At 37.3% G+C, this 14,204-nt stretch overlaps 1 protein-coding gene across 6 annotated transcripts in view; it reads left to right on the top strand.

The window, feature by feature from the left end:
- WASF3 (WAS protein family member 3) overlaps window positions 1-13,332 on the top strand; it is a 79,368-nt gene extending 66,036 nt beyond the window's left edge. For 5 of the 6 annotated variants that reach the window (XM_014966241.1, XM_014966242.1, XM_014966240.1 and 2 more), the window contains 4 exons: window positions 3,275-3,450; window positions 6,311-6,574; window positions 8,169-8,539; window positions 9,308-13,332. In XM_014966241.1, coding sequence (XP_014821727.1) covers window positions 3,275-3,450; window positions 6,311-6,574; window positions 8,169-8,539; window positions 9,308-9,465 — 969 coding nt within the window. In that variant the 3' untranslated portion in view covers window positions 9,466-13,332. Of the gene's footprint in view, window positions 1-3,274; window positions 3,451-5,290; window positions 5,458-6,310; window positions 6,575-8,168; window positions 8,540-9,307 lie in introns of all 6 variants that reach the window. The other variant, XM_014966244.1, reaches the window with a different exon arrangement.
- The last annotated feature ends 872 nt before the right edge of the window (window positions 13,333-14,204 follow it).

Genomic DNA, 14,204 nt, shown 5'->3' with positions numbered 1-14,204 from the left:
TTTTTTGTTTTTTTTTTTTTTTTTTTTTTTACTGACAAACTCTCAGTAGATCAGTGCCTAGGAGTTCAATGAAATTAGTTTTGACTCTTGCATGTACCAGTAATATTCTGAATTGAATGACCATGGTAGACTAGTTGCTAACTATTGGTTAAACAAATGAAAGTTGTTCTACTTTGCTTTTTATTGTTCCCTGTGTTTTCTGAGGAATTATTAGTTATTTTAATGAGGAGAGATCTTTAAATTTGGAGGGTTTGTATTTCTTGAGGACTTGTGATTGATAGGATCTTGTGAATTTGTGAAGTCAGGAAAATACTCTGGCCTCATGCTTCCAGTTTCTTTGAGAGTATTGCAAATACCTATTGAAGCTACTTTCTGTTACTAGCTCTAATTCTTTATTAAGATGCTTGGAATATCATTTGCTAACTCTTGATGCAAGTATCAAACTTAAAATTAACTTAACCCTGTTTGGGGGCTCTAATACCTTTGTTGTATTTGCTGAAATTGCTTCCTGCCAACAGCTGAATGATGTACCTATTTTCTGGCTTAACCTCTACAGCATCCACTTGTCTGCCACAGCTACTATTACACTTGGTTAAAGGAAGTAACTCTTCTTAATATTGCTTAACTTTTCTAAAAAATATTCCGAAATGTAGTTATTTTGAAAGGCTTCAGTTCTCCTAGAAGGCTGTTGTCATTGCCCTGGGTACTGAAACCAGAGCTGTCACCATTGTTTGTCAAGGTAATGACAGTGTTAATGGAACAGCTTAATACTACTCTATTTGAGGTGTATATATATATATATAGTTTTGTCAGCTGCTAGTAATCGGCCTGCCCTACTGTTTTGGAAGAAATGAAGTGGTTTAGATATGTGTTTATATAATGTTTGATAGTAAAATCAATACAAGTAGGGCTTAGTACTGTCTGAATAAAAAGGGCTTCAGCATATTTATTCATTAGCACCCTTACAGCTGCTGGTCTGGAACCATCTATCCAACTGAAATCTGATCCAATAAAAACAAACTAAGCTTTGTGTTTATTTTATGTTGTTTATTTATACATGTATTATACATATGTATTTATCTTTTTCACAAAAAAAACATAGTGATCACTCTAAAACCAAACTTTCACTCTCTAAAACCAAACCAAATCAAACAGGTGATTATACTTAAGCAGTCATGGAAGCACTTCTTATGGTACAAGAGTTGTATCAAAATGATTGTCTTTACATTGGTCAAAAGGTGGATACTTTGTCTAGAAACTTGCATGAAATACGTGTGTCCCTTAGAGGATGGAGTTACTATTCTGTGGGAAAAGAAAACTGAAGCATATTTTCAGTTAACCAGAAGGCTTATTTGTACTTTCTTCTCCAATCTAGTGTGATTTAGTAACAGAATCTTAATAAATGAACCAGGATAAAAGTCACAAATTAGAACAAATTAAAACAAATTAAATTTTGCAGCAATCAAATGAAAAAGAAAGATGTATAGCCTTTAACAAGCATGTATTCAACCATGGTGATTAGCAAAACTTTATATATTTAAATAGAAGCGTGACTGAATCTGTCTCCCTTCTGCTGCGATTCCTATATTGGGAAATTTTGATGTGAAGAAGTGGTATTAAAGGAGAAAGTAAAACCTTGCATAACCTGGATAAAAAAAGGATGTGATTCTAGAAGGTTAAGGGAGGAAAAAAGATTTTAGGAAATAATTAAGAACCAAGGTGATGATCTTTACTTAACATGAATCAGATCAAAAATCTACTCACAGCAGGAGTAAGAATTTTTGGAACATTTGGATGTTGAACTTCAAAAGGACTTTCCTCTGTCATTCTTAATGTTAGCAGATGTAGATCAGCAGGTCCCTCATATGGACATGCATGAACAAGCAAGAGATGCAAAACATGGGCAGGCAAGCCATTTGATAGATTTTGTTTGTTGTTGTTGTTAGTTGTGTAACGCCAAATGCATTATTTCAGTATTATTTACTCAGTGCTGTTTAACAGTTGGAGTAAAATACCTATGTTTATCTGTGATGTACGTTTCTTCTTTTTCTTTTTGGTGAGACTGGCTTTCCAACTATTATCCCTTACTTTGAAGGCAGAGATTCTGAAATAAAATGCTTGCATATATGAGCATTTTGCTGAACTCTTCTCTAAATACAAATTAATATGGTTGCATTCTCAGACTATCAATATAATTATTTTCTGAGAAACTATTTTTCTAGTGGCCAAAAGCCTAATACTGCCTTATCAATAGATTAAAATATATTTAACTTGCCTATGAATTCGTATTCTAAGATGTGGGCTCTAGAGCTGATTAAAAAAAAAATAAAATCCAGTGCCCTCATAAATGTTGAGAAAAAGAGTAGCAAATAAATACCCTTCTCAAGGGTTTTTGGATTGAGCAAGCTTGTTTTTCTAGTGAAGCACCAATATGGTTTTTATATTCATAGTGAGTAGTCAGAAGTAGGTGAGGACAATGTTTCAGAGGTGTGAAAGCATTGAGTCCCACTGAGATCTCACCGATAGATACACACTGACGTTGATTGGGCCTGGAATTATATAGAAAGATTTTAAAAAACTAAACAGGCTGATTTGTCATGAAGCTATCAAGCTGTAGTACATTATTACTAGCCTGAATATTACTGACACATTGCAGAGAGGATTAGTGTAATTCATTTTTATGTAAGATAATGGGAAACAATGATGAGGAAAAACTAGGACAAATTTTGGTAGTTATCAGATCTAAGAAGGGAGAGGAAGTTAAATAAAAAAAATCATTTCACATAGACTCTATGAAATAGGAAAGTGTTTCTAATTTTTCCATACTTCCCCAAGGTCTCAGGTGATTGTGACCCTAATGAATAACCAAAATAACCCTGAGTATATTTAACATATAGTCATAAGATTGATTTGCAGGAGAAAGATATTACAAGTGCTTCAGGGCGGTCTAAATAAATGACATGTCATGTCAGAAGAAGTTGAACTTTTTCTGGCTTTTAAGATCAGTCACATTTCTAATTGGGAAAGCCAATAGGTTGATATCTCATGGGCATGTGCATCCTACAGAAGAAGGGCAAAGCAGCAGTCTTAGTACTAATGAGTTTCAGAGTGTAAAGAGATATTCTCATTTGCAGTGCAGAGAAATGTTGTGAAGACTTGGCTTCATCTGTAAATCTGGTCTTATTTTCATGCACTCTAACTGCATTTTAACCAGCCTTTTTCCTTTCCTTTTTTTCTCTCTTTGCATGCTTTATTTCTTTTGTTTGAACATTAGGAGCAAAAGCGTATAGATGGCACCACCCGTGAGGTGAAAAAGGTTAGAAAAGCCAGGAACAGACGCCAGGAGTGGAATATGATGGCATATGACAAAGAGCTTAGACCTGACAACAGGTTGTCTCAAAGTGTGTACCATGGAGCATCTTCCGAGGGATCACTGTCCCCAGATACTAGGTCTGTTTACAGCAAAGCTGTTTGTTATACCACAGTTGTTTGTTCAGAAATACTGAGTAGAATTAGGTGTTTTTACCAGTTGGGAATAGTTAGAAGAGACAGAACATATAATGCATGTTTTAAGGTTCTTCTCAAAATTCTTTTAAAGCATAAATAAGAAATTCTATAATTATTTGTTTTCTTCCTCAGCTTCAGATGAACATTTTGTCATCATAATGTAGTGAAATAAATATTTGCTGCATGCTTTGTATTAGATCTTGAGTAGCTGTAGTTACAAAAGCATTTAAGTTTGCCTCTGCTAGGTAATGTCGGTACCTCTTCCTGTCTAGTTGCTCGTATGTTATTCCACTGATAGCTTAATAAATATTTTTCTGTGATCTATTCAGTCAAGTATATTTTTGCCTCTAACAGAATGCTTTAATGGGGGAATAGTTTAGCTTTATCCATGTTGTATTTGTCTAAAAATGAAAAACAAAACTAGATTCAACATTAATGCTTGAAATAGCAGAAATCTCTGCTTAGAGCCACAAAGCAGAATTCATCTTCATTGACTAAGGTACCCCTCGAGCTCAGTGGGAGTTACCTTCTCCTGAGTTCTCTCAGGAGTTACCTTCTCCTGAGGAGTCTGAGTTTTTTCACTAAGCTCCTCTCACTAGGGGATTTTCCCACTTATTTAATTTTCTCTGTCTGTTATGGTTAATTGCTAGCAGTAGTGTTAGGAATAAATAGAATCTACTGGAAAAATTATGTGACGATTTTAGTGTTTAAATTGTTGAATAGCTAAGTTGAGGAAGCAGCCACCACTGCAAAGGTATGGACTGAGACCTTTAGTCCACTGACCAGTGGAGATGAACTTAAAAAAAAAAAAAAAATCTGCTTAGAACTTTGTATATGTAATATTTGTAATAGAAACAAACAAAAAAAAAGCATTTTAAATTGCTACTGGTGTTTCAATTATATATTATGACCCCCTTTCTCTGTCTAAAATCCTTTAGTTACCAATCTTTATTTTTTACAGTTTCAAATGCAAAACATTGTCTCCTGTTTGTCGCTCTGTAATGTTTCTTTAAGACTATGCTTTCCATAGGTTGATCTGGTAAAACGGCATTGATGTTCAGCTGTCAAGTGCAAGATGTGGATTTTTTTCATCATATGTTCTGTTTCACACATTTTGAGTCTTTTTCTAGCCTTAACACCTTGCTTCCAGGATTCCTACGTTTAAATAATCATATTGAAGTGTATTGCTTGTATCTCCCACAAATGTCAACATGTATTTGACTGTCTGCAGGTATCCATAATATTTGCAATCTGTAAGGAAATTTTAAGCAGAAATTGTAGGACGCATCCTTACGTTGGATATAGGTGTTGTGGTATGACAGATATCTTGTACTTATATAAGCCTCTTTCAAATTTTATAATATATGGAGAATTTCGATCACTGATATTTGATTCACTGGAATTTAATCCTGAAATCTGTGGTATACACGCATGAAGGGTTAATTCTGTGAGTGGTAGTGAGGTGGAGAGAAGGCTTTTGAATTTTTATTTTGGGTTAGTCTTAGCTGTAGGAAGTAAGCTCTAAAAACCCCATACATACAGAAATAAGTACTGGTTGCAGAGATGTTTTTATGCTGATAGCTACTGCATGAGCAGTATTTTATAAACAAGGTCCCAAAGAAGTGTATTTGGCTATATTGTGATTCTCTTTTAATGCTAAAGTAAAAAAAAAGCTCATGTTTCTTCTCATTTGCGAATTGTAAGACTTGCACATTAACATTGACATCCAAGTGTCCAGACTGTGGCAATTTACAATGTATTTGTTATACTTATTGTACTTCAGAGAGAGAAACACAAGCTGAATCCAAACAGAAACCAGCAAATTAATGTGAGAAAAGTAAGAACAAGAAAAGAAGAGTGGGAGAGAAGGAAAATGGGCATTGAGTTCATGAGTGACGCAAAGAAAATGGAACAGGCAGGAAGCATGAAAGAGGACAAAATGCCCAAAGGGTTTGTCATTTTGTTTTACTCAAAGCCCTGGCTTTTTGTTGCTTACCTTGCTTCCAGTCTTACAGATAAGCGCATCTGTTTACTGTGTTCACTAAAAGCCAGGCTGCACGATTGTTCAGTACTAAAACAACTATTCGCAGTAATGGGATGAAGAGATCCTTTTGCTCCCTCTCTTGGGCTTATTTGACAGAGCATCCTAGACTTTGTATCTTTATGAACTCTCTGCTCAACTAATATTTACATTTCCCCGTTTCTCTAAGCCTTTCCAGCAAAATTAATTGTGCAAACAAAATAAAAAGCGTTTTCTAACTTTTGAAATTGGTTTTCTCTGCTTTGGTGAAGTACATTCTTCTGCATAATTGTGAGTACTTGCAGTATTGCTTTCCTTTTTCTGCTGCCATTGTTAACTTAAGGCAGGCCTGATAAGTTTTATAATTTCAAACAGCAGACTGTCAAAATCATGGACAGGAACAATCTGCCTCCTTATGGTTACTAAAGAACTCTAAAATCTGGAGAAAGCTCTAAACTTTTTTGCCTCTGCATTATAGGAGGACATTCTGCATGCAGCTAGTATGCTGAAATATTAAAACCACTCAATTTCAGTCCTTTTATGCTGACTTGTCAGACTAATTTATTTTCAAGTCTTGTTAAGCTGAACCATGTGTGTTTTTGTTGCATTTGTTCTTGTGCTTTCTGTGAACTTAAAGGGAATGGTGCTTGATAATCAGGGAGTCCTGTTACAAGAAAAATAATTCTGTTTGCATTCTTTTTAGCTTTTCTTGTGAGCTATTTAGATAATACCGTGTTACACTCATATAATCTGTTCTTCTGCATCCATTTACTTTAATTTTAGGTCCCATGCATCTGATGTTACAGATTATTCTTATCCTGCTACTCCGAATCATTCCCTCCATCAGCAGATAGCAATGCCTTCATATGGAACAGGAGATGGCCCACAGTACATGGCAGCATCCCAAAGCCATGAGCATGAATACAGACCACCTTCCACCACTGTACGACATGCTACTTTAAACAGACCTCAGCAACCACCTCCACCTCCACCCCAGCCTTCAGATGGCCAACATAGCTCAGTACCTGTGGTACCAGCAGAATATGGGTAAAACTCCTGATTTATTCCAGTGCATTCTTGACAAAACTAGAGGGATGCATGTTTTTCATAACCATCATAACATATAATGCATACACACAAAAAGACCCCAAATCCATTTGTTATCTCCCTGGGAAGGACCGAAAAAAAATTGGTGTAATTTCTATGTGTGAATGGAATTTAAGTGAAGAAATAGCGAAAGCAGAAATAATGAACTGTGTATTGAACGTAGTGAAATCAATATGCTTGTAAAATATTAAGGGTTCCTAATATAATATTAAAAAGGGGATATTTTTCCTTTAAAGTGGAAAATAGTTACAGCATAATTTGAATAATATTTTAAACTTCAGGCAACGTGCAGAAAAAGTATTGCTGAATGTGATTGATGTGGCAGTCTGCGTTGCATCCCTGAAATGACTTTTTAAAGGAGCTTATGACAGAATTGGAAAGGGATCTCCTCAGACACAGAATTAAGTTCCTTGCTGTCACAGACACCTCCGTAATTCAAGAAACGAATTTATCAGACTGCCATGTAGATACTGCGTTCTGAAGGACGGCTTGCTCCAGAGTACTGGCTCTCCAATAACAAGAAGACATCTCTTTTCAAGCCAGTCCATGCCTTTTTGTTCTTTTTGCTTAAACAGCTTAAACTTTCAAGTTGTAACCCCTGGAAAGGTGTAATCATTCTTGCCTGTGTTGTTTTAAACTAAGCAAGGCAAGGTTTTTCAGCCTCACTTGATGCATCCTGGATAGCATTTGCCCGATTCATGACTGTATCATGCTGTAGATGACTCAGGTCTGCTACGATTGACTGCTCCAACCTGCATTTTCTCTGTTATTTCCAGTGTATAACAGAAATACTTGTGCTTAGTCCCCAGGTACATGGCCATTGTCAGTGTATCACAGTTGTCATACATTGACATGTATCACTGAATGTCATCAGTAACTTCCCTTCAGCTCCTGTCTTCTATATCTTGTTCTTTACCTACTTCATAACTCTTATATTAATTCCCATTTTTTCTGCTTAAGAGTTCTTTTAATGGCCTTTTAACAAAGAAATTAGCTCTTCCCTGTTCCTCCTCTTTAAAGTATTAATCAAATATATCAATTTAATTAAATAATATTTAAATTGATAAACTTGACTAAAGAAGCACATGAGATGCATGATATACCTTTGGGTAAATCTTTCCATTCATACTTTTCATTGTCCTCCATGCTTATGTCTTTCATTATCTCTTAGTATTTGTTCTAACACTTGGTCTTCTATGGAAATGATACGCATAGTCTGCAGTTTTCTTGGTCCCTTCTTTATCACAGGCCCTTCTTCATCATTAATATTCTCACAGAGTAGATGTTTAGTAATAAATACAGCTTTATACTTAACTAGGCAGGAGTATTAAGATAAAAATCTCACTTTGTGGAGTGCTGAAAGGACGCTGCCTTTAACTTCATCATATGCCTTAAATCTCAGTGTATTACCAATATTTGACAATTCCTTTTGATTTTTGTTTTAGCTGAGGTTGGATGAGAGCAGTTTAAGGGGTGATGATTCCGTAAGTCCTAACTTGCAATGCATTTAATGTTTCTGTTCTGTTTTATATAGGATGCTTCCAGCTCAGATGGTGGATTATTACAATCCTACAGGTCCTCCCCCTCCTCCTCCTCCCCCTATGATTCCTTCAGCACAAACGGCGTTTGTCAGCCCCCTTCAGCTTCCCGTGCCACCTTCCCATTCTGGACTGGTGACTGGCTCCACATACGCAGCTACTCATCCTCCTCCTTCTAGTGGGCTTGTTGTCACCGCTCCCCCTCCTCCTGGCCCACCTCCTCCCCCTCCGGGCCCTCCCGTGGCGGGTTCATCCCTCTCCTCCTCCCCGATGCACGCTCCGGCGCCTGCGGAGCCCAAACGGCACGAGCCCGCGCAGCCGCCCATCAGCGATGCACGGAGCGACCTTCTTGCCGCCATTCGGATGGGTAAGTGGGCACTGACTTTCAGGCATTTCGTTTTTTTCCATGAAAACACTGTGTTTTCCAGTGATCCGAGTTCACGGCTTCTGTTCCCAGCTGGGCAGAGTGTCATTGAGAGACTGGTTAAACCACAGGTACCACACACCCATTCTAACGTTTCTCAACCCTGGCTTTGGATCTTTTTCTAGTGCCCAAAGGTGTACAGCTTTGTCAAACGTGTTCTAGGGCTTGTGTGGACGTAATCAAATGAAAACAGAACTTGTGTCCATTGTTTAAAGTTGCCAGTAGAGGTACATGGATTTTTGCTCCTGTTCAGAAGTTACCCCAACACCAGGTTTCAGCCCACTGATTTTTAACCAGTGACTGATGGCTGCTCCGGACTTTGCTTACAAAATGGAGCTGTGGGTCTAATGGTATTTCCAGTTACAATAATGAAAACATTCGTCAGTTAGGTTGACGGTTGGACAAGATGATCTTTAAGGTCCCTTCCAACCTAGAAGATTCTGTGATTCTGTGATCTTCAGATCAAAAGGGCCCATACAGTCTTGAATATTTAGTTTTAACGTATAGTTGACAATTTTAAAAGTCTAGAAGTATTCAGTGTCTGCCTTTGTCCTTGTCTCTTCCTTGCTCAGGGAGGCTCTCTAACTCAATGGTTTCTATTTTTCCTTCTTCCCGAATATATCATTAGAATACAAAAGCTTACTAATAACAATAAGAAATTTTAAAATCTCTTGTGCAGAAAACTTTATCTGAGAGTAATTGTCTCTACAGGAATCCAGCTGAAAAAGGTGCAGGAGCAACGTGAGCAAGAAGCAAAGCGAGAGCCTGTTGGGAATGACGTGGCCACCATCCTGTCCAGGCGCATCGCCGTGGAGTACAGCGATTCTGATGATGACTCGGAGTTTGATGAAAACGATTGGTCAGATTGAAGCTGGTCCAAGCCTAGTGGCAAGTTCATTAAATACTTGGCTTCGGTGATTACTTTCTTAGCAAGATGTAAAGCAGGACGTTGACATGTATTAAGGCTAGTGATGGAAGTGCTAAATTTGAATTGGTATTATTCAGAAAGCTGTAGCTTAGCAACTCTGGTAATGATGATGTGATTATGCTTATGCAGATCAGAAACTTGTCTTACTTTCAGTATTTACCGCATAATACTTAAGTGCCACTAAATGTAGCAAATCATGTGCTGCGTGCAAAAGATGCTGCAGTTGTTGCACTGTTACAGAACCAGCATTTTATTTTACTTTCCTGATCTTGAAGGGATAAAATATATTTTTTTGACTTTACATCTTCTTCTTTTAATTATGAGAGCAACTTAGGTACTTGTGAATTGGTCTGGTTGTTAGTCTTTGAGGGCAGTTAACTATATGACTGAGTGAAGTGTTGAGTTCCATAAATAGGACTTTTAGCTTTTTTATTAGTTATTAATTATGCCCACTTTAGTCCATTTTTAATCACTTCTGGGCTTAGGGTTTTTTTGCATACAGAATTGATTTTATATAATCTTTCTTTTTATCTTAAAAATGTAGCAGATGATGAAATGAATGCTTTGGAGAATGAATCCCCATGACCCTAGATTACCGTTTTGCGAACAGGCTGGATAGGTCTGTACTGGTACCAGCTCTGGGCTGCTGGCTGCTTGGTGGGTAGAATTGGGCAGAGTCTCAGGAACATAGTGGATGCACGTCCATCTTACAAATGAAAGTTAAAATACCTGTAGAGCTTTTAATGTTTGTGGTACAGATCAACTAGATGCAAAGACTTCAGAATAGACCTGGTTGAAGCCATATGTAGGTTATTGCAGTGTAGAAATGTTACTCTGCTATTACTAAAGATTGGAACAGTCCAGATCTAGCAATCAGATACATTTCACAAGTATTAAACTCGGTCTTTATGTCTGGAGAGGTGTAAGTGTTTGTAAATATGTTTTGTTGTTGATTTGTACAAGTATAGTCATAACAGATTGTTTTCCGTTTCCTGTAGCACGTTTACTCAAAACTACTATTACTTTGAATGTATTTCTTTCCCAGTACATCCCATTGATAAAACATTGGCAGTTAAAGCAGCTTTAGTGGCTGTTTAGGTACTATGCTATATATATACACACTTGTTTTCTCCTGCCCTAGGAAGAGTTGCTGCCATACAGTCTGCTTTGGCTGTCTCTGTTTTCTTTAAAAATAATACCTTTTTTTCTTTTTAAGTACAGTATTAAAATATTTTAATGTTTTTTTTTTCCTCTCTTTTGAACTGAGAGTCAGGCTGCTGCTTTGCCTAATGAGGCTTTTAAAAATGTATTCATAGCAGGGGAAGAGTTCTTTCCTTACCAGGTTACAGTTTTAATCTTTGTAACTGAAGTCTGTGTAATTCCAGGTCTAACATTTGGTAAAGCTCTTTTTTTTATCGTGAGGCCCCACCTGTTTTTTTTTAAAAAAAAAAGTCTAAAAAGTATGTAAAATAAAAAGAGAAATGGAAGATAATTATCTGACCTGTGTTTACACAGTTAACAGTCCTGGGAATGTAACAGTCTAACACAATATTTGCATGCAAACTATTGGCTACTGCATTTTGCTGTTTAATCTGCGTATGGTTTTTTTCAGTCTGTGGTGGCTGTCTTTATGGTAGGGTTGTAACATCCTGCCTCAATGTGGGTGTTAAAATTTATCACGTAAAGTATGGCCAATCTCTGCATAACGATGAGCAACTTCAGCTCTTGGTAACTGGTGGCAGCTGAAGGTACTCATCTCCGTTGCAGCTGGAGCTGGGTTTGTCTTTGCCTTAAAATACAGAGCTGAAATCTGCTTTATTTTGTGTCCTGGAGTCTGAGGTCTGTGCGTCCACCACAGAGGACAGAATTTGGGCTGTAACCCTGACGGTGGTTTTCATCACTGTATGAGAGATGGTTTGTTCTTACCATCATGTAGTGCTTGGACAGGGGTCTGCAAACAGATGCTTTGGGTGGGTGGGCTAAAAGCCTGAGTGGGACCGTGTCGTCACGTTGCTGTACAGGTGGGGAGAGAGAGCACTCTCAGTATTCTTTTCATACCTGCTGAAATGAAATTATCTCAGCAGAAAATTCTTTCCAATCTACTGAAATTTGATATGACAGAAGATATATTTTATGAGCACAGGAGTTGGGTGTGTCTGAAATTTTGTAATTGGTGTTCATTTTAACTAATTAGCATTAAACAAGGAATCGGTTGTGACCAGTTAAGATAGTGTAGATTTTTCAGTCATCGTAGCCAACCTGTTTTTCTGAACCTGCAATGTTGTCATTTTCCTTTCGGTATTTTATTAATAAAATGTGAATTGAATTTAGTGATGTAAACTAACATTATTCTAGGCTGTTTTTATCAGTTTTATCACACTTTGGGTTGTGAATAAGTAACAAATATGAATAAAATCTCACTTTTGAGCCTGTGTCTCCTTCCTTAGATTAGTAAGATTTTGCTATTAATCTTTATCCCTTATTGATAAATAACAGTAATGAAAATGTAAAGCTCTGGAATGCTGTCTGTGATCCCAGGAATCACGATTTTACTGTGATAGAGGCTGGAGTCTGCAAGTACTATTGGAGTCTACAGGTACTGCTGCTGCTCCTCATGTGCTGCTACTTTGTTCTTTTGCAACCTTGATTCAAGCTCCAAGGTGAAGTTCTTGGCTGGTGTAAACAGGTACTAATTTCCCTACAGGTAGCTTTAATTTTTTTTTTAGTGAAATGTACTAAACAACAGCTTTGCTTCCAGGAAGAACAGGGCAAAGTGTATGAGTTGTATTAGCAAGTCCCCTTCCCACCTTTTTTAATAAGAAAGAGTCTTTGTAGGTTAATGACGCTAAGCACAATACTGTAAAATGCAAACCAGTGTCTACCTACTTGCAAAATATTTTTAATCTTTTAATTATAATCACGTTAAAACCTGGTATGGTAACAGGAGAGGCTTTTCATCATACTGGGAAGAACTTACATAAACCAATTGTGTAATATAGTAGCCCGATTGTAAATTAAACAGATTTGTTTGTGTGTCTTAGACTTGGTTGTTTCCTGGGAAAATAAATTAATCTTTACTATGTTCAACTGAAAATTCCGGTCCCTCTGGCACTCGATTCTTATTTTGCTGAAATTTTCCATCATTGATTTGAACTTAACTCAGGTAATCTAGAGCAAAGGCACCAATTCTACATAAAAACTGAATATATGAGCCAACAATTTGATTCAAAGGCTATTTTATTAAAGCATTTATAACTGCCCATTTATCAGTTGGGGTTGGAGTTAAGACTGATCACTCAGCATATTGCTTCTGCGGCTTTTATGGTTGTCTTTTGAATGTTAAAAATATTTCCATGTTACTAACCTGACATCAGTTGGATTTTTAGATATTTCAGATTTTTCTGTACTAAGATGAACTGCATGAAGAAGAAAAGAGGTGCAGGCTGTTCAGAAGAAGCTCAAAATTGAGCTCGTTTGCGGTATGCAAATGGAGTTGGGAGGAAGGGAAATGCACTCTTTGGGAAATCGATTCTTGTGATGTATTTTGCAGGTTTGCTGTCTCTCATGTGCCAGCCGTTGTTTTAATAATGAAGAGGTGTTTGCTTCCACTTGAAACAGCACACATAAGGATACAGCAAATGTGTAACTTCTGAAAATGTTTAAAATCTCACTGTAAACTGAACTGAATATAAACCTGATGATAATGAAAAATTCATCAGAATCTTGTTGCTGGAAGTTGAACAAATTCAATCTCGAGCTGAGATACTATTTCCCAGCAGCAGAGGAAAATAAATATTAGAACAGCTTATCCAAAGATGGCTTTGACAGTTATTTTTTATTTTATTTTTTTTTTTAAGATGACGTTACCCTTTTTCCTCCTGAAAGAACCAAGCAAAGAAATGCAACCTGCCATAGTCTGCTTTGGGGAAGGTCTCTTGCCCTGTTGTGGGGACAGCCAGCCTGAGCTGTTAATTCTGAGTCTGAGTTTGAGGTGTTCCTGATACCAGCACATACACACAGGCACAAATGCACACACACAGAAGTCCAAAGATTTTCAGTATCTTGAGGCAGCTCTGCATTCCCGTACTTCAGCATTGTCAGCGTGCTCGGGGCTCTACAAGGAGTGAAAATAAATGATCATCCCTGATAGAATCTCTCAGGTCCTGGCATCTGCCACAGAATAGTCAGGAGTGACTGGAGCTTGGCACTGAACATCCTTCCCCATCCCCTTGGACTTAAGGAGGTGTGTAAACTCTGGAAGGGCTGTAGGTTTCCAGTCAATCATTGTCTTTCGTTAGGGGTGAATAGAAAGAATGGGAACACTGAAAAGAAAAAAACCAATCCTTTAAGTACAAAACAGGGAGAAGGAATATAGTATTTTGATTTTTGTAGTAGTAGGTGGAGGCAGTGGAGGCAAAGAGTATTTTTTCATGTGCTGTCAAATATCTGTAGGTTTCTATTGAGAAACGTGTTCTTATCTAGATGACATAGGTGTGTGTTCCTACGTGTGGAACATAGTCACATACGTTTGTGCCAGACTGGGCTTTTTTTCAGCTGCCTAAGAAAACAAGTAGCCCTTAAGAGATTCTTAGCTAAATATAGTAGTCTCTTTGGAGATTAATTCTTACTGCTGCAGATAAATAGAGAAGTTCTTATCTGATTAGCCAGGGCAGGGAGTAC

Source organism: Calidris pugnax, unplaced genomic scaffold (assembly GCF_001431845.1).
Source record: "Calidris pugnax isolate Ruff unplaced genomic scaffold, ASM143184v1 scaffold20, whole genome shotgun sequence".
Classification (NCBI taxonomy): domain Eukaryota; kingdom Metazoa; phylum Chordata; class Aves; order Charadriiformes; family Scolopacidae; genus Calidris; species Calidris pugnax.
The sequence above is the reverse complement of the archived record's forward strand: the minus strand, read 5'-3'. Positions and strand labels throughout refer to the sequence as shown.